This window comes from Oncorhynchus keta, chromosome 7 (assembly GCF_023373465.1).
Source record: "Oncorhynchus keta strain PuntledgeMale-10-30-2019 chromosome 7, Oket_V2, whole genome shotgun sequence".
Lineage (NCBI taxonomy): Eukaryota > Metazoa > Chordata > Actinopteri > Salmoniformes > Salmonidae > Oncorhynchus > Oncorhynchus keta.
The window spans coordinates 37,103,793-37,128,652 of NC_068427.1; the positions used below are offsets into that span (position 1 = coordinate 37,103,793).

At 43.8% G+C, this 24,860-nt stretch overlaps 2 protein-coding genes across 6 annotated transcripts in view; one reads left to right on the top strand and one right to left on the bottom strand.

The window, feature by feature from the left end:
* Nucleotides 1-3,600, top strand: part of LOC118386345 (solute carrier family 15 member 2-like) — a 41,888-nt gene extending 38,288 nt beyond the window's left edge. The window contains exons 17-24 of one of the 2 annotated variants that reach the window (XM_052522719.1): nt 853-1,017; nt 1,112-1,158; nt 1,275-1,382; nt 1,808-1,904; nt 2,169-2,255; nt 2,334-2,435; nt 2,723-2,827; nt 3,110-3,600. In XM_052522719.1, coding sequence (XP_052378679.1) covers nt 853-1,017; nt 1,112-1,158; nt 1,275-1,382; nt 1,808-1,904; nt 2,169-2,255; nt 2,334-2,435; nt 2,723-2,827; nt 3,110-3,319 — 921 coding nt within the window. In that variant the 3' untranslated portion in view covers nt 3,320-3,600. The remainder of the gene's footprint in view (nt 1-852; nt 1,018-1,111; nt 1,159-1,274; nt 1,383-1,807; nt 1,905-2,168; nt 2,256-2,333; nt 2,436-2,722; nt 2,828-3,109) is intronic. The other variant, XM_052522720.1, reaches the window with a different exon arrangement.
* The window catches only part of LOC118386342 (HSPB1-associated protein 1 homolog), a 44,160-nt gene continuing 22,889 nt past the window's right edge, over nt 3,590-24,860 (bottom strand). The window contains exons 4-9 of one of the 4 annotated variants that reach the window (XM_035774029.2): nt 21,312-21,448; nt 15,048-15,219; nt 8,949-9,032; nt 7,842-7,952; nt 4,617-7,010; nt 3,590-4,474 (exon numbers count right to left, since the gene is read on the bottom strand). In XM_035774029.2, coding sequence (XP_035629922.1) covers nt 6,369-7,010; nt 7,842-7,952; nt 8,949-9,032; nt 15,048-15,219; nt 21,312-21,448 — 1,146 coding nt within the window. In that variant the 3' untranslated portion in view covers nt 3,590-4,474; nt 4,617-6,368. Of the gene's footprint in view, nt 4,546-4,616; nt 7,014-7,841; nt 7,953-8,948; nt 9,033-15,047; nt 15,220-21,311; nt 21,449-24,860 lie in introns of all 4 variants that reach the window. The other 3 variants (XM_052522723.1, XM_035774028.2, XM_052522721.1) reach the window with 3 other exon arrangements.

Below are 24,860 nucleotides of genomic sequence, written 5' to 3' on the forward strand. Positions count from 1 at the left end.
CTCGCTTTGTGATGTGGCTTTTTTAAACATATTCTGTTGTGAAACCAAACTTCTTTTCATCTCCTCTACTTTCTGGCTCCTTTGAGTCATGTCCAGGTCCTTGTATTTGTCATGGTGTTTCGTTTCATAGTGTCGTCTAATGTTGTACTCCTTACTTACAGCCACGTTGACTCCACAAACAAGACAAACAGGTTTGTCTTTTACATATGTAAACAGATATTCTGCCTCCCACTTGTCCAGAAAGCTCCTGTTTTCTGCCTTTCTTTTCGACATTTTTGGGAAGGGTTAGCTCGCTGACAGTTGTAGCGTCTATGTTGCTATGACTACTGTCACAGAGGAGAGAGCGTTTCTGGGTCCTGTCCTGATTGGCGCGCGAAAACAGCAGAGCATTATGGGATTCGTAGTATTAGTGGTGAATGCGCTGTATAATACCGGCGGGCCAGCTCTAGTAGTAATTTGGTATTGTCTCGCGGGCCAAATATAATTACCCCGCGGGCCAAATTTGGCCCACGGGCCAGAGTTTGACACCCATGACTCCATAGGAATCTACAGCTACATCTCACGGCAACATATGTGCGTTCTGAGGTCAACAGGTCCATTGTTCTACAGCTATTACAGCCAGACCTGGGTTCAAATACTATTTGAAATCTTTCAAAAACGTTGTGTTTGCTTTATCCTGCCTGGAGTTTGCCGTTGTGCGACTATTTTATTGGTTCCATTGTGCCAGGAAAGCTCGATCAGGCCCCGTTGGAGTATTTGAAATAATTGTAATAATATTTGAACGCAGGTCTGATTAGAGCTGAACATTAATCATGGCAATACATGTAATACACATGCCTCTATGTCTATCAGGATCCTCAAGCATATCAGCATCTTGAACTGGGGGGACACAACAAGACCATCACTGTGGGGATCAATGACAATGGACACTTTCATGAGTGTAGAGAGACTTTCACAGAGCAGAAAGCCTACAGTCTCGTCCTGCACAGCAAAACCTCCGGAATAGTGTGTCAACTAGTGAGTCTGAAGTTGAGACTATAATCTTACAGTCACTACAGAAATCATTTCTGTGTTTGCAATCTGTTTCTGTTTTCATTTTTTTATAATATAGGCGACAGACAACATACTTAAAAGTGAAAAAATGGAAGCATACCTGAGGTAATTATGTGTTTATGTTTGAATTGAAATAGGAGACGGAATAATTCTCCATTGGAAAGACTGACTTCCGTTAGTTCAGTGAATACGCTGCAAAGATTCAAGTATTGCTCTAACAGGTTCATAAACACGCGGAGTGAGGCTGTGAACGTAACGATGGCTGGTTTGGACTTTCACGTACCCGCTGACTATGGCATATCTCCCAATAAGAGTGTGGAAAGAAAGGAGTGAGTGGCCATATTTCTGTTCCATTGCAGTTCATCTTAAAACAGTGTAAAGTGTCCCTTCCTAGGCCACTGACAAAGCATTCAGTAATTGATATTCCTCATTTTCTAACATTGAACATCTGACTAATGTAGTAATAAATTAGAAATGGATACAGTCCACAGGAGGCTGGTGGCACCTTAATTGGAGAGGACGGGCTCGTGGTAATGGCTGGAGCAGAATAAGTGGAATGGTATCAAATACTTCAAGCATGTGGTTTCCATATGGTTGATACCATTCCATATGCTCCATTCCAATACATTATTGTGAGCCGTCCTCCCCTCAGCAGCCTCCACTGATACAGTCAGTGCTAGATCACATCTCAGTATCCACAGATCTCTTTTACCTCTGCCCTCTCTAAATCCTTCACCTATGCCATCTCTCACAGGTATACAAGTGTGAGGTGTACATCAGGCTCACAGGATTTCTCCATCAACCTGGGCCTGCTCGACTCTGGAGCTTCATACACAGTCATCCTCAAAGGGGTGAGTCATCCCACTGCTTATACATGAAATCACAAAATACCATACTGTAGCTACTATTAAGTGCTGCCTGCTATGGCCTGAAACCACATTGGCAGTATAAATACATGGACTAGCACAGTACTAGCTACTTCTAGTACTAGCTACCTAGTAAGTTACACTTACTAAAGATCCCTGCGGGAATTGTACCCACGACCTTGGCATTGCTCACATCGTCAGTGCCTGCTCTGGTAGACAGTACTCATAACTTCCTTTACTTTTTTCCAGGGCTCTGGAGACATCATTCCCCAGAAGATGGAGGATGTGAAGGTTATTATTTCTCTTCTTTTCTCTCTGCATTGTTGGGAAGGGCCTGTAAGTATGAATTTTACAGCTAGTCTACATCTGTTTACGAAGCATGTGATTAAATTATTTTTTATTTGATTTGTGAAGGCCAACAATGTTCACATAGCCTGGCAGATCCCCCAGTATGCCCTGATGACAGCAGGAGAAGTCATGTTCTCCATCCCAGGCATCGAGTTCTCCTATTCACAGGTCAGTAGGTATCCAGTGATTGTTGATTGAGTATTGGCTAATAAACCTCAAATGCTTACTTAGGCACCTCTGTAGATCTGAAAGAATTGGTGTCCAGTATGATGAACACTTAGTTTATACCAACCAGAAACCTTTCAGATCAACTAGAAGTGGCTAGGGAGTATAGACAGCTACGGGTTGATTACTAGGAATTCAGCCTCTACAAGGAGATCATGTTTGAGTGAAGAACATGTGATATGCTTTTCCCTGCCAATGATAAACAATATCTAGGTCTATATTCAATACAGGCCCCAGCCAACATGAAGTCACTGCTGCAGGCCGGCTGGCTGCTGACTGTAGCCTTTGGCAATGTCATTGTGCTAATCGTAGCAGAGGGGGCAGGTCTGGATCAGGTAAGTGCCAGTGGTAGAAGACGGTTTTTACTGTGCCTTTTAGGAAGCCTTGTCAGTGCGCCATTGAACCCATAGACCTCATAAAACCGTTAAAAAGAGTCAAACAGAGCAGTGTCTGCAGTAGTCCACTAGAGGGAAACCAATCACAACAATAAGAATGGCTAGTTCCCTTTCTCTCTCCAGCTTGAGTAGCGAGTACACCAGGATAATAAATATGGCTATCAAATAACAACCATAGTCCCCAGTGTTAAATGTGTTTAACATTGATTCGGACATTCCCAGTGGATGGAGTTCCTGCTGTTCGCTGGCCTCCTGGTGGCAGTCTGCATCATCTTCTCCATCATGGCTTACTTCTACACCTACGTAGACCCAGGCGAGCTAGACAAGCTGTTCCCAGACAAGACAGTCAATGAGGCTGAAGATGACCTGAAGAAGGACCAGACAGACGACACTATGTACTTGAACTCAATAGAGAAGAGCACCAATATGTAGTCTGGTGACTGAATTCAGAGTATTTCCCTCTCAGGAGATTTGTAAGCCCCCAGTGTGGAATCTTTTTTGTTTTATACATTTGTAAATCGAAGCAAAGTATTAAGATATGGGGATTGAGTGTATTTTACTTGCTGAACCTTACTGTATGTTGTTAGTTATTGTCACACCCTGTCTGTGTGATCTTATAGTATGGACTAACCACAGTCAGCACTCCAACTGGGACACTTCTCAAAATCTGGAGGTCAAACCAGGACCGGTGGTAACAAAACACATTGTTCAAACGCTGTATTTTATTTTTGTGAATTTATAAAATGTTACTGAACATAATAGAATGATCTGAAGTCCCCTGTTTACAATGATGTTCAAAGATGAAAACAACAGACTATTGTAGTTGATAAACAAAACAATTACAGAACATTGTGAAAAGGGTCCTTCTTAGCAGGCATGAAACTTAAGGATTTGTTACTAGTAGAACCATTTTTACTAGTGGCCTAGATTAATTTCCATCCCTGCTCTTTAGACTGGGCTACGTGAGACAAATACTGGAGTAGACTTAACTCCAGTAATACTTGACTAAAAGAGCCTCATTCAAATGACAAACTATGAGTCAAGGAAAAATGTCTAGTGTGTCCTAATCATTTGATAGATAGACCTTCATAAAACGTTACACTCCTGGGAACCATTTTACTCTAGTGGTACATAAATAAAAATGTGTAAATTTCTCTGAATATGATATAATTCTGTTTCTGAAATCTTGCTACTCTTACGTTTTTGCAGGACTACCTGATTGTTGGTGGCGCTTACATGTTTCTAGTCTTTATTCATTCAGAGATTTGGTTTCCTTCCCTTGTCACAGACCCAGGACTATAGAGAGACAGAAAAATAACACATCACTTCCTGGTAACTGGGACATAACACATCATCACTCCTTAGACAGCATTCATTAATCACAATACCATAACAGGCTGCCTTTCTAACATCTTCACCCCAACTGGCACCCTATTCCCTATATAGTCCTTCCACTTCAGACCAGAGCCCCTGGACGCAAACAGAATGTACCAGCTGGGGAATGGAAGGCAGAGCCCTGGTCTAAAGAGGAAGAGTAGCCCCTGGATGCAAACAGAATGTACCAGCTGGGGAATGGAAGGCAGAGCCCTGGTCTAAGGAGGAAGAGTAGCCCCTGGATGCAAACAGAATGTACCAGCTGGGGAATGGAAGGCAGAGCCCTGGTCTAAGGAGGAAGAGTAGCCCCTGGATGCAAACAGAATGTACCAGCTGGGGAATGGAAGGCAGAGACCTGGTCTAAAGAGGAAGAGTAGCCCCTGGATGCAAACAGAATGTACCAGCTGGGGAATGGAAGGCAGAGCCCTGGTCTAAAGAGGAAGAGTAGCCCCTGGATGCAAACAGAATGTACCAGCTGGGGAATGGAAGGCAGAGCCCTGGTCTAAAGAGGAAGAGTAGCCCCTGGATGCAAACAGAATGTACCAGCTGGGGAATGGAAGGCAGAGCCCTGGTCTAAAGAGGAAGAGTAGCCCCTGGATGCAAACAGAATGTACCAGCTGGGGAATGGAAGGCAGAGCCCTGGTCTAAAGAGGAAGAGTAGCCCCTGGATGCAAACAGAATGTACCAGCTGGGGAATGGAAGGCAGAGCCCTGGTCTAAGGAGGAAGAGTAGCCCCTGGATGCAAACAGAATGTACCAGCTGGGGAATGGAAGGCAGAGCCCTGGTCTAAAGAGGAAGAGTAGCCCCTGGAAGCTCCAGGTTGGCAGCAGCTAAAAGGGGATCCCAATAAAATACCAAAAAACACTCAAAAGCAGTGCACTATATATATAATAAGGTGCCATTTGGGACGTAAACATAACCTACCAGCTGGGGAATGGAAGGCAGAAAATGTAGCCGACATCTGAGAAATACTAGCTATCACTGTTATTATTACAAGAATGATACAAAGTTTAATTTACAAACATGGTAAGAATGGAAGAAATGCTCTTGACTTGGATTTGACCTCATGGAGTCGCCAAGACTATAACATACTACAGTAAACCATATACACTGAGTGTATAAAACATTAGGAACACCATCCTAAAATTGAGTTGCAACTTCTTTTGCCCTTAGCACAGACTCAATTCGTCTGGGCATGGACTCTACAAGGTGTCCAAAACATTCCACAGGGACGCTGGCTCATGTTGACTCCAATGCTTCCCACCGTTGTTTCAAGTTGGCTGGATGTCCTTTGGGTGGTTGGACCATTCTTGATGCACACGGGAAACCGTTCAGCGTTAACTCAGCAGCATTGCAGTTCTTGACACAAACCAGTGTCAAGAACAGGTGACATCAATAAGGGATCATAGCTTTCACCTGGATTCACCTGGTCAGTCTATGTCATGGAAAGAGCAGGTGTTCATAACGTGTTGTACACTCAGTGTAGATGGGGTAGAAAAAGAAGGAGCAGAAGGGTAAGAAAATCTAGAAAAGTGTGAAACGTCTTTCCGTTCTCCCTTCTCTGACACTTTGGAATAACTATCAGCCAGGCAGGATTTGCCATGTGGGCACTGCAGAGCATGGCCGTTCATTCAGTGGTTTCTGAATCACTGTTATCTCCACAGAGGCTTGCGTCCCAAATGGCACCCTATTCCCTATATAGTGCACTACTTTTGACCAGGACCATTTTACTCTCGCCTAATCATCAAGCCGTTCTGGTCAATAGTAGTGCACTATATAGGGAATAGGATGCCATTTGGGACGCAGCCAGAGACTCCCAGCAGTATTAGGGGAAATAAGAGCCCGTGTCAGAGGTATTAATACCATGATATACTCCACCTTGACTTAACCTAAGCTGTTAAAGTCAATTGAACCCAGTTAAACTCTATAGACTTACTGATGATGACTCCTTTCCCCATTTTTAACAATTGAGGGAAGTTATGTACAATCTACTTGTTAGGTTCTGTTTCAATATCCATACTAGCTTAGCACTTAGAATCCCAAAATACATTGCTTCATTCTATCTCAGTAGCATACTAGTATGAACGTTGGAATGTAAATTATGAAGCTATGGTGTTGTCCCTGACTGGACTCTCTCCATCAGTAGCTCAGAGACTCTAGCAATGACCTCAGGGTGAACCAGGCACTGCAGTAGGTCGTTGGTGGTGATGGAGACGGGGCAGTGTGCTCTGTCACCCTTGCCCTGGTCTCTGTCCCCAGGTGGTGGCCTTTCTCCATCTCTGGACCCTGGCCGTGGTAACACTAGGGGGTCTGAGGCTGAACTGGGGCTGGACATGCCTTCCCCTCCATGCTGGTGCTGGGCTCTACTTCCACTGACAGGTCTGGGAGGGGTGTTTTGGGTTATGCTGCTAGACCTGATTATGTCACAGTCTCTGGATGGTGACGGTCTGTCTTGGTTTTTGGGGTTCTGCTCTGGAGTTTCCTGGTTGGTGATCTGGTTCCAGGCCACGGGGATGAGGTGAGGCCCGAAGGGCATGGTGGATGGTGTGGAAGAGGAGGAAAGGCACTCTGCTGGTGGTGATGAAGAGTTTGTGTTCTTAGCTTGGCCCCTGGAGTCACGTTTTGCCCTTGGACAGGCTGGGGTGTCCTGGGTCTGTTGGTCACGGTGACTTGTTATCCCTCTCTTCTCCATACAGGCCCCCACAGCCAGGTTCAGGTACTGCATGTTCTCGTCATGTCCCACCAACCCCTCCTTTGGAAAAATACAAAAGTTGAAACTATAAACCCAACCGTTATGAAACGAACCAATGTTTCGTCATTCTCTGCTTTACTCAGGGACTATGGTCAGTACTGTGTGTTTACAGGGACTATGTCTCTTAACTTTGGGGAGGCAGGTAGCCTAGTGGTTAGAGTGTTGGGCCAGTAACCGAAAGGTTGCTGGATTGAATCCCCGAGCTGACAAGGTAAAAATCTGTCATTCTGCTCCTGAACAAGGCAGTTAACCCACTATTCCCCAGTAGGCCGTCATTGTAAATAAGAATTTGTTCTTAACTTACTTGCCTAGTTAAATAAAACATTTAAAAATTAAAAACTTTTCACACACACTATGCTCTGCGTTGTCATCTCTGTGAAGCTCTTCATTTCTTAACTAAAAAGGCCGGTTTTAGGCTAGGTATTCTCCAGCACAAGATCAGTCAACAACTCAAATGCTAACTGGAGCTAGACAGATTGGTCAATTTGGGGGGGTTGGAATCTCCTCTGTTGTTCTATGCTGCATTCCTAGGACTTTTTCTTTCTCTGGACCTCAGCCCACCAGAACAAGTTCCTCCTTCTGATCTCTGCTCTTATAAGGAGAACAAATGGTCGGACTGCACTCAGAATGACCCTGAGTGTGCACGGCAAATGTGCCATCAGATTCTGCACAGTACAAGGGGTTCGGTGTGGCTTGTGACGATGCTAACTGAACTGCCAATCTTTAGACCTTGAGTTTGAAGAGGTTAACTCAGGGGCAAGGTAGCCTGGTCCGAGATCTGTTTATGCGGTCAGATCTAGGACTCAGGCTAGCGTCAGGATACTGTACCTCAGTGGGATTGAGCCAGTCATCATCATTGTCGTTACTAGGTGTCGTCTTCAGAGCACAGACGATGGCTTTGGTGAGGGCCTCGCCTACTCTCGCCTCATCGTCAACTTCCTGTATCAGATCAGGAAGTAGAAAGAAAAACTCCTATTAAGTTGCTGATAAAGACATTATGTGCAGCAGGCATAATTGATTGTGTCTGTGACCTTGTCTCAGAGACAGTTATCTGGAGGCATCGAAGGTGACACACTACCTGAATACACATTCCTCTGATCTAGATACAGGTAACTTCCAAAATAAAGGAAACATCAACAAAATAGGGTGTTGGGCCACCACGAGCCTCCAGAACAGCTTCAATGCACCTTGGCATAGATTCTACAAGTGTCTGGAACTCGATTGGGGGGGTGTGACGCTATTCCTCCACAAGAAATCCCATCATTGTTTTGTTGATGGTGGTTGAAAATGCTGTCTCAGGCGCCGCTCCAGAATCTCTCATAAGTGGGGAATATGGTTTTCATCAAACCATTCAGTGACCACTCGTGCCCTGTGGATGGGGGCATTGTCATCCTATGGGGGCATAGCCATGATAGCCAAAATAATGACCTGCCCAGCATCTTTATACATGACCTTAAACATGATGGGATATCAATTGCTTAATTAACTCAGAACTTAATTAACCCACACCTGTGTGAAAGTACCTGCTTTCAATATACTTTGTTTCCCTCATTTACTCAAGTGTTTCCATTATTTTGGCAATTACCTGTATGTGACTGTGCTTTGCAGCGCACCACTCCTCTACATGCAAACTCACAAATCATTATGACAGGGGTATCTTTACTCTGATGCCTGATCATTACTCAGAAACCCACAGCATCAGAGAGCCTCAAACACCCCTCACATCCATCACTGTGGCTGTGTCCTGAATAACACCCTATTCCCTATATAGTGCACTCATTTTGACCATGGCCCTATGGGCGGTAGTGGTAGCTAGTGGTGGGAAACTCTTGATCAAGCTGTACTGTAATTATGGCCCTCCTCTCAAACGTCCAATTTCTACATAAACAAACATACTTAACACCATTTAGTTGGAGGTGACTTTACTGTACATACCAACTCAATCCAGGAGTTGACACTGACGGTGATGGGGTCAACAGACTCCACATAGTGCCACCAGTGTCTGGGGACAAACAGCACCTATTGGAGCAGAAGGGCAACAGGGTCAGATCACATCAGAAGAAATGCAAGGTGATCAGTAGGAATACGGATAAGGAACATATTACAGAGTAGAAACTTTGAAGGAATCCAAAATATCTATAAATATCTGCTAACAGCACAGCTCATAGTCCAGGGGATGGGAGAGCAGAGCATAGTCAGTCAATAAGTAGTAGAGCTGAAGAAGTGATCAGTTGGATAAAACATTTACTACATCGTATGGCGGTTTGTACTGAACGACACATTTCCCCAAAACGTTCTTGAACAGACATCGAGGTACATTTGGTGGGTGTGACAGGGTGCGTCTTGAAACAAAGAGTGACTAATTAAAAGGGCATGTTGACAGCGTTCCCTATCCTACAACCCAACCCCGCTTTACAACTGGTCATTCAGAACAGAGCGATTCCGTTTAATTGAAAGTTGCACACCATTTTTTTTGCACTGAACACCACCTAATTTAACACAGTGGGAGAGACTAGCCATTAGATGGCAGCTTGTATCCTCCCTCCCAAGTGCTTCTGTCTCATTCATGATGTGGATTTGGTCTTTATTAAAGTGAACAGCCCTTATTGATCCCCTGGTTCCACTGCAGTCTTAATTCATTCAGTCTACAAAGCTCTGACTGCTGCATGCTTTGTTTCATTTGCACAGACAGACGCATCAATATCTGATGTCAAGACAGACGTATCGATATCTGATGTCAAGAGAGACGCATCGATATCTGATGTCAAGACAGACGCATCGATATCTGATGTCAAGACAGACGTATCGATATCTGATGTCAAGACAGACGCATCAATATCTGATGTCAAGACAGACGCATCGATATCTGATGTCAAGACAGACGTATCAATATCTGATGTCAAGACAGACGCATCGATATCTGATGTCAAGACAGACGCATCGATATCTGATGTCAAGACAGACGCATCAATATCTGATGTCAAGACAGACGTATCGATATCTGATGTCAAGACAGACGCATCAATATCTGATGTCAAGACAGACGTATCAATATCTGATGTCAAGACAGACACATCGATATCTGATGTCAAGACAGACAAATCAATATCTGATGTCAAGACAGACGTATCAATATCTGATGTCAAGACAGACGCATCAATATCTGATGTCAAGACAGACGTATCAATATCTGATGTCAAGACAGACGCATCGATATCTGATGTCAAGACAGACGTATCAATATCTGATGTCAAGACAGACGCATCAATATCTGATGTCAAGACAGACGCATCAATATCTGATGTCAAGACAGACGCATCAATATCTGATGTCAAGACAGACGCATCGATATCTGATGTCAAGACAGACGCATCGATATCTGATGTCAAGACAGACGCATCAATATCTGATGTCAAGACAGACGCATCGATATCTGGTGTCATCTATCTGATGTCAAGACAGACGCATCAATATCTGATGTCAAGACAGACGCATCAATATCTGATGTCAAGACAGACGTATCAATATCTGATGTCAAGACAGACGTATCAATATCTGATGTCAAGACAGACGTATCGATATCTGATGTCAAGACAGACGTATCAATATCTGATGTCAAGACAGACGTATCGATATCTGATGTCAAGACAGACATCGATATCTGATGTCAAGACAGACGTATCAATATCTGATGTCAAGACAGACGTATCTATATCTGATGTCAAGACAGACGTATCTATATCTGATGTCAAGACAGACGTATCTATATCTGATGTCAAGACAGACGTATCAATATCTGATGTCAAGACAGACGTATCTATATCTGATGTCAAGACAGACGTATCAATATCTGATGTCAAGACAGACGTATCAATATCTGATGTCAAGACAGACGTATCAATATCTGATGTCAAGACAGACGCATCAATATCTGATGTCAAGACAGACGTATCTATATCTGATGTCAAGACAGACATCGATATCTGATGTCAAGACAGACGCATCGATATCTGATGTCAAGACAGACGTATCAATATCTGATGTCAAGACAGACGTATCTATATCTGATGTCAAGACAGACATATCTGATGTCAAGACAGACGCATCGATATCTGATGTCAATCATATCTGATGTCAAGACAGACGTATCGATATCTGATGTCAAGAGAGACGTATCAATATCTGATGTCAAGACAGACGTATCTATATCTGATGTCAAGACAGACAATATCTGATGTCAAGACAGACGTCAATATCTGATGTCAAGACAGACGTATCTATATCTGATGTCAAGACAGACGTATCTGATGTCAAGACAGACGTATCGATATCTGATGTCAAGACAGACGTATCTATATCTGATGTCAAGACAGACGTATCGATATCTGATGTCAAGACAGACGTATCGATATCTGATGTCAAGACAGACGTATCTATATCTGATGTCAAGACAGACGTATCAATATCTGATGTCAAGACAGACGTATCGATATCTGATGTCAAGAGAGACGTATCAATATCTGATGTCAAGACAGACGTATCTATATCTGATGTCAAGACAGACGTATCAATATCTGATGTCAAGACAGACGTATCAATATCTGATGTCAAGACAGACGTATCTATATCTGATGTCAAGACAGACGTATCGATATCTGATGTCAAGACAGACGTATCGATATCTGATGTCAAGACAGACGTATCTATATCTGATGTCAAGACAGACGTATCAATATCTGATGTCAAGACAGACGTATCTGATGTCAAGACAGACGCATCGATATCTGATGTCAAGACAGACGTATCTATATCTGATGTCAAGAGAGGCGATGTCAAGACAGACGTATCGATATCTGATGTCAAGACAGACGTATCAATATCTGATGTCAAGACAGATGTCAAGACAGACAATATCTGATGTCAAGACAGACGTATCAATATCTGATGTCAAGACAGACATCAATATCTGATGTCAAGACATCGATATCTGATGTCAAGACAGACGTATCGATATCTGATGTCAAGAGACGTATCAATATCTGATGTCAAGACAAGACATATCTGATGTCAAGAGAGACGTATCAATATCTGATGTCAAGACAGACTATATCTGATGTCAAGACAGACGCATCAATATCTGATGTCAAGACAGACGTATCAATATCTGATGTCAAGACAGACGTATCAATATCTGATGTCAAGACAGACGTATCTATATCTGATGTCAAGACAGACGCATCAATATCTGATGTCAAGACAGACGTATCAATATCTGATGTCAAGACAGACGTATCAATATCTGATGTCAAGACAGACGTATCTATATCTGATGTCAAGACAGACATCGATATCTGATGTCAAGACAGACGCATCGATATCTGATGTCAAGACAGACGTATCAATATCTGATGTCAAGACAGACGTATCGATATCTGATGTCAAGACAGACGTATCAATATCTGATGTCAAGACAGACGTATCTATATCTGATGTCAAGACAGACGTATCAATATCTGATGTCAAGACAGACGCATCTATATCTGATGTCAAGACAGACGTATCAATATCTGATGTCAAGACAGACGTATCTATATCTGATGTCAAGACAGACGTATCTGATGTCAAGACAAGATCTATATCTGATGACAGACGCATCAATATCTGATGTCAAGACAGACGCATCAATATCTGATGTCAAGACAGACGTATCAATATCTGATGTCAAGACAGACGCATCAATATCTGATGTCAAGACAGACGTATCAATATCTGATGTCAAGACAGACGCATCGATATCTGATGTCAAGACAGACGCATCGATATCTGATGTCAAGACAGACGCATCGATATCTGATGTCAAGACAGACGCATCGATATCTGATGTCAAGACAGACGTATCAATATCTGATGTCAAGACAGACGCATCAATATCTGATGTCAAGACAGACGTATCAATATCTGATGTCAAGACAGACGCATCAATATCTGATGTCAAGACAGACGCATCAATATCTGATGTCAAGACAGACGTATCGATATCTGATGTCATATCTGATGTCAAGACAGACGCATCAATATCTGATGTCAAGACAGACGCATCAATATCTGATGTCAAGACAGACGTATCAATATCTGATGTCAAGACAGACGTATCGATATCTGATGTCAAGACAGACGCATCGATATCTGATGTCAAGACAGACGCATCAATATCTGATGTCAAGACAGACGCATCAATATCTGATGTCAAGACAGACGCATCAATATCTGATGTCAAGACAGACGTATCAATATCTGATGTCAAGACAGACGCATCAATATCTGATGTCAAGACAGACGCATCAATATCTGATGTCAAGACAGACGCATCGATATCTGATGTCAAGACAGACGTATCAATATCTGATACGTCCAACTGTTTGTCGTGAGCTTTATGAAATGGGTTTCAATGGCCGAGCACACAAGCCTAAGATCACCATGTGGTATAAAGCTCGCCGCCATTGGACTCTGTAGCAGTGGAAACACGTTCTCTGGAGTGATGAATCACGCTTCACCATCTGGCAGTCCAATGGACAAATCTGGGTTAGGTGGATACCAGGAGAACGCAACCTGCCCGAATGCATAGTGCCAACTGTAAAGTTTGGCGGAAGAGGAATAATGGTCTGGGGCTGTTTTTCATGGTTCGGGCTAGGCTCCTTAGTTACAGTAAAGGGAAACTTAACGCTACAGCATACAATGACATTCTAGACGATTCTGTGCTTCCAACCTTGTGGCAACAGTTTGGGGAAGGTCCTTTTCTGTTTCAGCATGACAATGCACCATTGCACAAAGCGAGGTCCATACAGAAATGGTTTGTCAAGATCGGTGTGGAAGAACTTGACTGACCTGCACAGAGCCCTGATCTCAACCCCATTGAACACCTTTGGGATGAATTGGAATGCCGACTGCAAGCCAGGCCTAATCGCCCAACATCAGTGCCCGACCTCACTAATGCTTTTGTGTCTGAATGCAAGCAAGTCCCTGCAGCAATGTTCCAACATCTAGTGGAAAGCCTTCCAGAAGAGTAGCAGCAAAGGGGGGACTAACTCCATATTAATGCCCAGAATTTTGGAATAAGATGTTCGATGAGCAGGTGTCCACATACTTACACTATATGACCAAACATTTTGTAATGGTGAGAGGTTTGCATGTCTTCGGGGTATGAAATCTGTGCCTCTGTAAATTTGTCACTCATCATTATTCATTCAGCCGTAATCATGGTAGCATCCACATTAATGTAGAAGTGTTTAGAAACATATTATATTCTTATTTACAATAAAAGTGGATGCTAACAATTACACAATACATTATATACCATTAATTTCTATTGGGCACAAAATAATCTGAAACCAAAACAACAAATGCATCCAACAACTTTGTAGAGTCACAAGCTTGATGTAATCATTAAGTGCTAGGAATATGGGACCAAACACTAAACCTTTAATACACATAAACCTTTAATACACATAAGTGAATTTGTCCTAATAACTTTGGTTCCATAAAAAAACTTCAGTGATCTCTAAACGGTTTATCCGATATGGATGAAAATACCCTCAAATTAAAGCAGACTGTCTGCACTTTAACCTCAGTCGTTGGGACAGTTATTTTGAAATGATACAATACATTTGGAGCGTGATATATAGCATGTGCTGTCTTAATTAACTGTCTTAATATTTTTATTCAGTTCACTCTCCGTTACTCAGCACCTCTACAAACATTTTGGGGTATGCCTCAGCTTATGCTTTTGATCAAACCACAGAGACAAACATGTGCTCTATTGTATTTATGTAGTTCAAACACATTTGTCTCTGAGGAAATATTTTCTCATAAATTAAGAAATTAGCACTTTCACAGTGTCATTTTGTACAAATAGCTGTGTTTGCTGAATGGATTCTCTTTGATACACTTGTAGAGAGAGTTACTTATGTTGCCCCTGTTGGGCTAGTACAGATTAGGCTTAATCTATGTCCGGGAAACTGGTCCAATGTGTTGTACCTGTCCAGGCTGTAGGGTGACTGTGTAGGCCCTGGCGTGTCTGAAAGCAGGGAACCTCTGGAGGTCTGGTTGGAGCACATCCACCTGGCTGAACACACTAGACTCCTCATAGGGGATCCTGCTGGGGTACAGACAACTCGTGTCTGCAGGGGGGAACAGGTGCCAACGCTTCCTAGAACACAACAGGGCATCTCAGAGTAGGAGTGCTGATATAGGATCAGCTCATGTAGGATCTAGGATCAGTTTAGATTCATAATGAATGAGTATATTTATTTGAAAGGGACAGCAATCATCCCCAAAGCCACCACAATGGTTACACCCTATGTAGTTGAGGAAATGTAAGAAACTATAGTTCAATACAATCCATCTCTATATTGAAAATATCATGTCATGCGAGTTCTTTGTTGGTTAGGTCATCACTTCAATGTGAAAGGTTTCAACAGCCAATTTAAACAAAACAAGGATAGAGTGATCTTCATAATGTGATATTTTTTTGCTTTTGTCGTAGACTCAGTGCTCCACATGATAACTAATGTCTCTCTGTTCTTAAGAGCCTGACCTCGTATACCTCCCTCCCTCCCTCCAAATGGCTTTATTGGCATGGGAAACATGTTTACATTGCCAAAGCAAAATTACTTTATCTTTCAGGGGCCAGTGGAACAATCTGACTCTCTCACCAAGTGACCCCCCCCCACCACCCCTCAGCCCCCTCCCTAGCCCACATTCCCCCCTTTCACTACCTTACCCCCCTCTGACTCTCACCCCTTCCCTTCCTAGTATCCATCTCCTCTCTATCATCCAAAATAGGTTTTTAAAATCCTTTCCTCAAAGTTAGAGGGAACAAATGGTGGGTAGATCATTACCGTACAGAGCCAGTTCTCATCGAATGGTTGGTAGATCATTACCGTACAGAGCCAGTTCTCATTGAATGGTGGGTAGATCATTACCGTACAGAGCCAGTTCTCATTGAATGATGGGTAGATCACTACCGTACAGAGCCAGTTCTCATTGAATGGTGGGTAGATCACTACCGTACAGAGCCAGTTCTCATTGAATGGTGGGTAGATCATTACCGTACAGAGCCAGTTCTCATTGAATGGTGGGTAGATCACTACCGTACAGAGCCAGTTCTCATTGAATGGTGGGTAGATCACTACCGTACAGAGCCAGTTCTCATTGAATGGTGGGTAGATCATTACCGTACAGAGCCAGTTCTCATTGAATGGTTGGTAGATCATTACTGTACAGAGCCAGTTCTCATTGAATGGTTGGTAGATCATTACCGTACAGAGCCAGTTCTCATTGAATGGTGGGTAGATCATTACCGTACAGAGCCAGTTCTCATTGAATGGTGGGTAGATCACTACCGTACAGAGCCAGTTCTCATTGAATGGTGGGTAGATCATTACCGTACAGAGCCAGTTCTCATTGAATGGTTGGTAGATCATTACCGTACAGAGCCAGTTCTCATTGAATGGTGGGTAGATCACTACCGTACAGAGCCAGTTCTCATTGAATGGTGGGTAGATCATTACCGTACAGAGCCAGTTCTCATTGAATGGTTGGTAGATCATTACTGTACAGAGCCAGTTCTCATTGAATGGTGGGTAGATCACTACCGTACAGAGCCAGTTCTCATTGAATGGTGGGTAGATCACTACCGTACAGAGTCAGTTCTCATCGAATGATTGGTAGATCATTACCGTACAGAGCCTGTTCTCATTGAATGGTGGGTAGATCACTACCGTACAGAGCCAGTTCTCATTGAATGGTGGGTAGATCACAACCGTACAGAGCCAGTTCTCATTGAATGGTTGGTAGATCATTACCGTACAGAGCCAGTTCTCATTGAATGGTGGGTAGATCACAACCGTAAAGAGCCAGTTCTCATTGAATGGTTGGTAGATCATTACCGTACAGAGCCAGTTCTCATTGAATGGTTGTTAGATCACTACCGTACAGAGCCAGTTCTCATTGAATGGTTGGTAGATCATTACAGTTCTCATTGTGTTGATTTGCTGAATCTATTGTCTGCCACCAGCACTTCTTTCTTCTCAGCTATAATAATAATAATAATATATGCCATTTAGCTGACGTTCTCAAAGCGTTACAGTCATGTGCATACATTCTACGTATGGGTGGTCCCTCCAGCCCACTTCGTTTCACCATGCTCTCAGAGCCACAGAAGATATTGCTGTTAGATTGTTTCATTTTAATCTATAGTGCAATTCCCTTGGTGAAGGGGAAACATCCATCGTCTGCACCACTACTACAAGCAGGTCAGCGGAAAGGGAAAAGTAGTGTGTGGTATAGTGAGGTATGTAAAACTGGGTTGTGTTCATTAGGAGTCATTGGAGCAAAACAATTTGCAACAGAAACCTAAAACAATGCTTCTTATTGGACAAGTCCAGCTCATCCAGCTCTGTTTCACTGTGTTTCCCCCCGCTTTGTGCTACTGAACACAATACTACTCTGTATAATTACCTTCCTTGTACCTGTAGTACCAGGTTATAAATCAAATCAAATTTTATATGTCACATACACATGGTTAGCAGATGTTAATGCGAGTGTAGCGAAATGCTTGTGCTTCTAGTTCCGACAATGCAGTAATAACCAACAAGTAATCTAACTAACAATTCCAAAACTACTGTCTTATACACAGTGTAAGGGGATAAAGAATATGTACATAAGGATATATGAATGAGTGATGGTACAGGGCAACATAGGCAAGATACAGTAGATGGTATCGAGTACAGTATATACATATGAGATGAGTATGTAAACAAAGTGGCATAGTTAAAGTGGCTAGTGATACATGTATTACATAAGGATGCAGTCGATGATATAGAGTACAGTATATACGTATGCATATGAGATGAATAATGTAGGGTAAGTAACATTATATAAGGTAGCATTGTTTAAAGTGGCTAGTGATATATTTACATCATTTCCCATCAATTCCCATTATTAAAGTGGCTGGAGTTGAGTCAGTGTCAATGTCAGTGTGTTGGCAGCAGCCACTCAATGTTAGTGGTGGCTGTTTAACAGTCTGATGGCCTTGAGATAGAAGCTGTTTTTCAGTCTCTCGGTCCCAGCTTTGATGCACCTGTACTGACCTCGCTTTCTGGATGATAGCGGGGTGAACAGGCAGTGGCTCGGGTGGTTGATGTCCTTGATGATCTTTATGGCCTTCCTGTAACATCGGGTGGTGTAGGTGTCCTGGAGGGCAGGTAGTTTGCCCCGGTGATGCGTTGTGCAGACCTCACTACCCTCTGGAGAGCCTTACGGTTGAGGGCGGAGCAGTTGCCGTACCAGGCGGTGATACAGCCCGCCAGGATGCTCTCTATTGTGCATCTGTAGAAGTTTGTGAGTGCTTTTGGTGACAAGCCGAATTTCTTCAGCCTCCTGAGGTTGAAGATGCGCTGCTGCGCCTTCTTCACGATGCTGTCTGTGTGAGTGGACCAATTCAGTTTGTCTGTGATGTGTATGCCGAGGAACTTAAAACTTGCTACCCTCTCCACTACTGTTCCATCGATGTGGATAGGGGGGTGTTCCCTCTGCTGTTTCCTGAAGTCCACAATCATCTCCTTAGTTTTGTTGACGTTGAGTGTGAGGTTATTTTCCTGACACCACACTCTGAGGGCCCTCACCTCCTCCCTGTAGGCCGTCTCGTCGTTGTTGGTAATCAAGCCGACCACTGTTGTGTCGTCCGCAAACTTGATGATTGAGTTGGAGGTGTGCGTGGGTGAACAGGGAGTACAGGAGAGGGCTCAGAACGCACCCTTGTGGGGCCCCCGTGTTGAGGATCAGCGGGGAGGAGATGTTGTTGCCTACCCTCACCACCTGGGGGAGGCCCGTCAGGAAGTCCAGTACCCAGTTGCACAGGGCGGGGTCGAGACCCAGGGTCTCGAGCTTGATGACGAGCTTGGAGGGTACTATGGTGTTGAATGCCGAGCTGTAGTCGATGAACAGCATTCTCACATAGGTATTCCTCTTGTCCAGATGGGTTAGGGCAGTGTGCAGTGTGGTTGAGATTGCATCGTCTGTGGACCTATTTGGGCGGTAAGCAAATTGGAGTGGGTCTAGGGTGTCAGGTAGGGTGGAGGTGATATGGTCCTAGACTAGTCTCTCAAAGCACTTCATGATGACGGAAGTGAGTGCTACAAGGCGGTAGTCGTTTAGCTCAGTTACCTTAGCTTTCTTGGGAACAGGAACAATGGTGGCCCTCTTGAAGCATGTGGGAACAGCAGACTGGTATAGGGATTGATTGAATATGTCCGTAAACACACCGGCCAGCTGGTCTGCGCATGCTCTGAGGGCGCGGCTGGGGATGCCGTCTGGGCCTGCAGCCTTGCGAGGGTTAACACGTTTAAATGTCTTACTCACCTCGGCTGCAGTGAAGGAGAGACCGCATGTTTTCGTTGCAGGCCGTGTCAGTGGCACTGTATTGTCCTCAAAGCGGGCAAAAAAGTTATTTAGTCTGCCTGGGAGCAAGACATCCTGGTCCGTGACTGGGCTGGGTTTCTTCTGTGATTGACTGTAGACCCTGCCACATGCCTCTTGTGTCTGAGCCGTTGAATTGAGATTCTACTTTGTCTCTGTACTGACGCTTCGCTTGTTTGATAGCCTTGCGGAGGGAATAGCTGCACTGTTTGTATTCGGTCATGTTACCAGACACCTTGCCCTGATTAAAAGCAGTGGTTTGCGCTTTCAGTTTCACGCGAATGCTGCCATCAATCCACGGTTTCTGGTTAGGGAATGTTCTAATCGTTGCTATGGGAACGACATCTTCAACGCACGTTCTTATGAACTCGCACACCGAATCAGCGTATTCGTCAATATTGTTATCTGACGCAATACGAAACATGTCCCAGTCCACGTGATGGAAGCAGTCTTGGAGTGTGGAGTCAGCTTGCTCGGACCAGCGTTGGACAGACCTCAGCGTGGGAGCCTCTTGTTTAAGTTTCTGTCTGTAGGCAGGGATCAACAAAATGGAGTCGTGGTCAGCTTTTCCGAAAGGGGGGCGGGGCAGGGCCTTATATGCGTCGCGGAAGTTAGAGTAACAATGATCCAAGGTTTTACCACCCCTGGTTGCGCAATTGATATGCTGATAAAATTTAGGGAGTCTTGTTTTCAGATTAGCTTTGTTAAAATCCCCAGCTACAATGAATGCAGCCTCCGGATAAATGGTTTCCAGTTTGCAAAGAGTTAAATAAAGTTAGTTCAGAGCCATCTATGTGTCTGCTTGGGGGGGGGATATATACGGCTGTGATTATAATCGAAGAGAATTCTCTTGGTAGATAATGCGGTCTACATTTGATTGTGAGGAATTCTAAATCAGGTGAACAGAAGGATTTGAGTTCCTGTATGTTTCTTTCATCACACCATGTCTCGTTAGTCATGAGGCATACGCCCGCCACTCTTCTTACCAGAAAGATGTTTGTTTCTGTCGGCGCGATGCGTGGAGAAACCCGTTGGCTGCACCGCCCGGATAGCGTCTCTCCAGTGAGCCATGTTTCCGTGAAGCAAAGAACGTTACAGTCTCTGATGTCCTCTGGAATGCTACCCTTGCTCGGATTTCATCATCCTTGTTGTCAAGAGACTGGACATTGGCAAGAAGAATGCTAGGGAGTGGTGCACGGTGTGCCCGTCTCCGGAGTCTGATCAGAAGACCGCCTCGTTTCCCTCTTTTTCGGAGTCGTTTTTTGGGGTCGCTGCATGGAATCAATTCCGTTGACCTGTTTGTAAGGCAGAACACAGGATCCGCGTCGCGGAAAACATATTCTTGGTCGTACTGATGGTGAGTTGACGCTGATCTTATATTTAGTAGTTCTTCTCGACTGTATGTAATGACACCTAAGATGACCTGGGGTACTAATGTAAGAAATAACACGTAAAAAAAACAAAAAACTGCACAGCTTCCTAGGAACGCGAAGCGAGGCGGCCATCTCTGTCGGCGCCGGAAGTCCAGTATACCAATAGGAGTCCCGTATAATTACCTTTCTTGTACCTGTAGTACCAGGTTATACCCATAGGAGTCCCGTATAAATACCTTCCTTGTACCTGCAGTACCAGGTTATATCCATAGGAGTTCTATATTATTACCTTCCTTGTACCTGCAGTACCAGGTTATACCCATAGGAGTCCCGTATAAATACCTTCCTTGTACCTGTAGTACCAGGTTATACCCATAGGAGTCCCGTATAAATACCTTCCTTGTACCTGCAGTACCAGGTTATACCCATAGGAGTCCTATATAATTACCTTCCTTGTACCTGTAGTACCAGGTTATACCCATAGGAGTCCAGGTGGCACGGGGTATTGGCACCTTCGGTACCAATCCACAGTGTGCTGTCTCTCCCATTACGACCCGGGAACCCAAACTGAGACCACACTACGTCCTGTAAGGCACACAATACAGTTCCAATTACTAACACTGTAATTATCAATCATAAAACATATATTCATGCAGTTGCTACAGTCTCATATCAATTCCATCTAATCCAACATTTATATATATCTGTAATTGTATACAACACAATTCACATTCATGGTACAAATATGACAAACCATTCAAACATGACAAACTGCCATGAGCAGTTTCAATGTTATGGTATAGCAGCAATACATCCTCTGGAGGCAAACCTCCGTTATCACAAGACACAGGTGAAAATGCAAACCCCATTCCCCATCTCATCGGTTGCTTAATAGACAGTGTAATGATTGGCAACAAAGTATGCGTCCCAAATGGCACCCTATTCCCTATATAGTGCACTACTTTTGACCAGACCCCTATGTGCCCTGGTCAAAATTTGTGCACTATATCGGGAATAGGGTACCATTTGGGGCAAACACTACTGTATAGGAAACAATATGTTTGTTGTCTGTAGGCTCTTTATCAAACCATTTAGTCTGTCAATCATTTTTCATGGAAAAAATCAAATGTAAAAAAAACTTGGATTCTGCCCAGCACCCAGGATAATGAATCCATTACCATATTCAGGCAACTGTAAATGATAGACTGTGCAATCGTCACTTTCAGCAACTTTTAAATGGCGCTATTCATCATGTAAAAAGGCCTCTGTCTGCCTGTCTCGAAGGCATGAATTTCGGCAGATCTGTCAAAAATGCAGGTCGCCCTATATGCATGTTTCATCATTGAAGGAAAATGAAAGAATGGAGTGGCCCGCTCGAACTAGAGTGAACTTTCAAGTCCTTTAGTACCCAAGGACTAAAAAGAAAAAGCTGCTGCCATTGAAATGTCCCACTGAAAATGTCTGTGCCATCACGACAGGATATCATTAAAAAGAGAGAGAAAATGTCTGTGCCATCACGACAGGATATCATTAAAAAAAGAGAAAATGTCTGTGCCATCACGACAGGATATCATTAAAAAGAGAGAAAATGTCTGTGCCATCACGACAGGATATCATTAAAAAGAGAGAGAAAATGTCTGTGCCATCACGACAGGATATCATTAAAAAAAGAGAAAATGTCTGTGCCATCACGACAGGATATCATTAAAAAGAGAGAGAAAATGTCTGTGCCATCACGACAGGATATCATTAAAAAGAGAGAGAAAATGTCTGTGCCATCACGACAGGATATCATTAAAAAAAGAGAAAATGTCTGTGCCATCACGACAGGATATCATTAAAAAGAGAGAGAAAATGTCTGTGCCATCACGACAGGATATCATTAAAAAGAGAGAGAAAATGTCTGTGCCATCATGACATGATATCATTAAAGAGAGAGAAAATGTCTGTGCCATCACGACAGGATATCATTAAAAAGAGAGAGAAAATGTCTGTGCCATCACGACAGGATATCATTAAAAAAAGAGAAAATGTCTGTGCCATCACGACAGGATATCATTAAAAAGAGAGAGAAAATGTCTGTGCCATCACGACAGGATATCATTAAAAAGAGAGAGAAAATGTCTGTGCCATCACGACAGGATATCATTAAAAAAAGAGAAAATGTCTGTGCCATCACGACAGGATATCATTAAAAAGAGAGAGAAAATGTCTGTGCCATCACGACAGGATATCATTAAAAAGAGAGAGAAAATGTCTGTGCCATCATGACATGATATCATTAAAGAGAGAGAAAATGTCTGTGCCATCACGACAGGATATCATTAAAAAGAGAGAAAATGTCTGCGCCATCACAGAAGTCATCTCCTGACCTGAACTGACTGAGTTTAAAGCCCATAGGTGTGTCAGTGCTTTGAACAAAACAGAGCAGCCCATGTGTTACAATGACTTTAATTGAGCAGAGCGGTGGCAGATCTAGGTGAACACTCCATAGAACTAGCCCCATGGCCTGAATCCGTCTAGCACTAAACAAATCTAATTTTATTAGTCACATGCGCCGAATACAACAGGTGTAGGTAGACCTTACAGTGAAATGCTTACTTACGAGCCCCTAACCGACAATGCAGTTTAAAAAAAATAGGAATAAGAAATAAGTATCAAGTAATTAAAGAGCAGCAGTAAAATAACAATAGCTATATATGTACCAGTACAGAGTCAATGTGCGGGGGCACCGGTTAGTCAAGGTAATATGTAGTTATTAAAGTGACTATGCATAGATGATAACAGCAGAGAGTAGCAGCGGCATAAAAGGGGGGAGGCAATGCAAATAGTCTGGGTAGCCATTTGATTAGATGTTCATTTGTGAGTGCTCTCCTCAGTTGCCATCATTCATGGCAATCGTAAAACAAGTGATTGACAACTGTCACGACTTCTTCCGAAGTCGATGCCACTCTGGTGGCATCGTTCTGGTGGTGCTCGGCGGTCGACGTCACCGGTCTTCTAGCCATCATTGATCCATTTTTCATTTTCCATTGATTTTGTCTCGTCTTCCTACACACCTGGTTTCAATCCCATTCATTACCTGTATTGAACCCTCTGTTTCCCATAATGTCTTTGTCAGAGATTGTTTCTTGTTTCAGTTTCGTGTTGTTTGTATTTGGTGCGCGACGGGTCCTTCGGACCCAATTGGTTTAATTTGTATTTATGGTTTTGGAGTTATGTTTTGTTTTATTAAATTACTCCATTTACCGAGTTTATTCTCCTGCGCCTGACTTCCCTGCCACCTATACACACGTTTGTGACAGAATCTCTGACCACCAATGAAGTCAGCAGGAGAAGGTACCTCAATACCGGAGGTGGAGGAGCGCGTCATGGAACATACGGCGATGATTTCCAAACTGAGCGTCGACATAGATCGCATTGTCCAGAATATGGACCTCTGGGAGACACAGCGCTGTGTATGGAGGGGGAGATGCAGCGTGGGACGATTTTGAGGAGCTCACCCGCTGTTTCCGGACAGTATTCGACCACCCACCTGAGGGCAGAGCGGCAGGTGAGCGCCTCTACCAACTGAGGCAGGAGAAGAGGAGAACCCAGGAGTTTGCACTGGAGTTTAGGACCCTGGCTGCCGGAGCTGGATGGAGCAACCGGGCCTTAATCAACCATTACTACTGTGGTCTACGTGAGGATGTCCGTCGGGAGCTGGCTTGCAGAGACACCACCCTCACCTTCGACCAGCTGGTGGATCTGTCCATCCGGCTGGACAACCTGCTGGCTACTCGCGGACGTCCAGATCGGGGTCTGGTTGTGCCATCCTCCCGCACACCCTCTCCGATACCTATGGAGCTGGGAGGTGCGGTGCACAGGGAGAACGGAGGGGGTTCCCGCTCGTGCACCATATGTGGCCACAGAGGTCACACTGCTGGTCGGTGCCGGGTTGGTTCCTCTGGGTATCGAGGCGACAGGCAGGGCACTCTGGTGTCACCCCAGGTGAGTA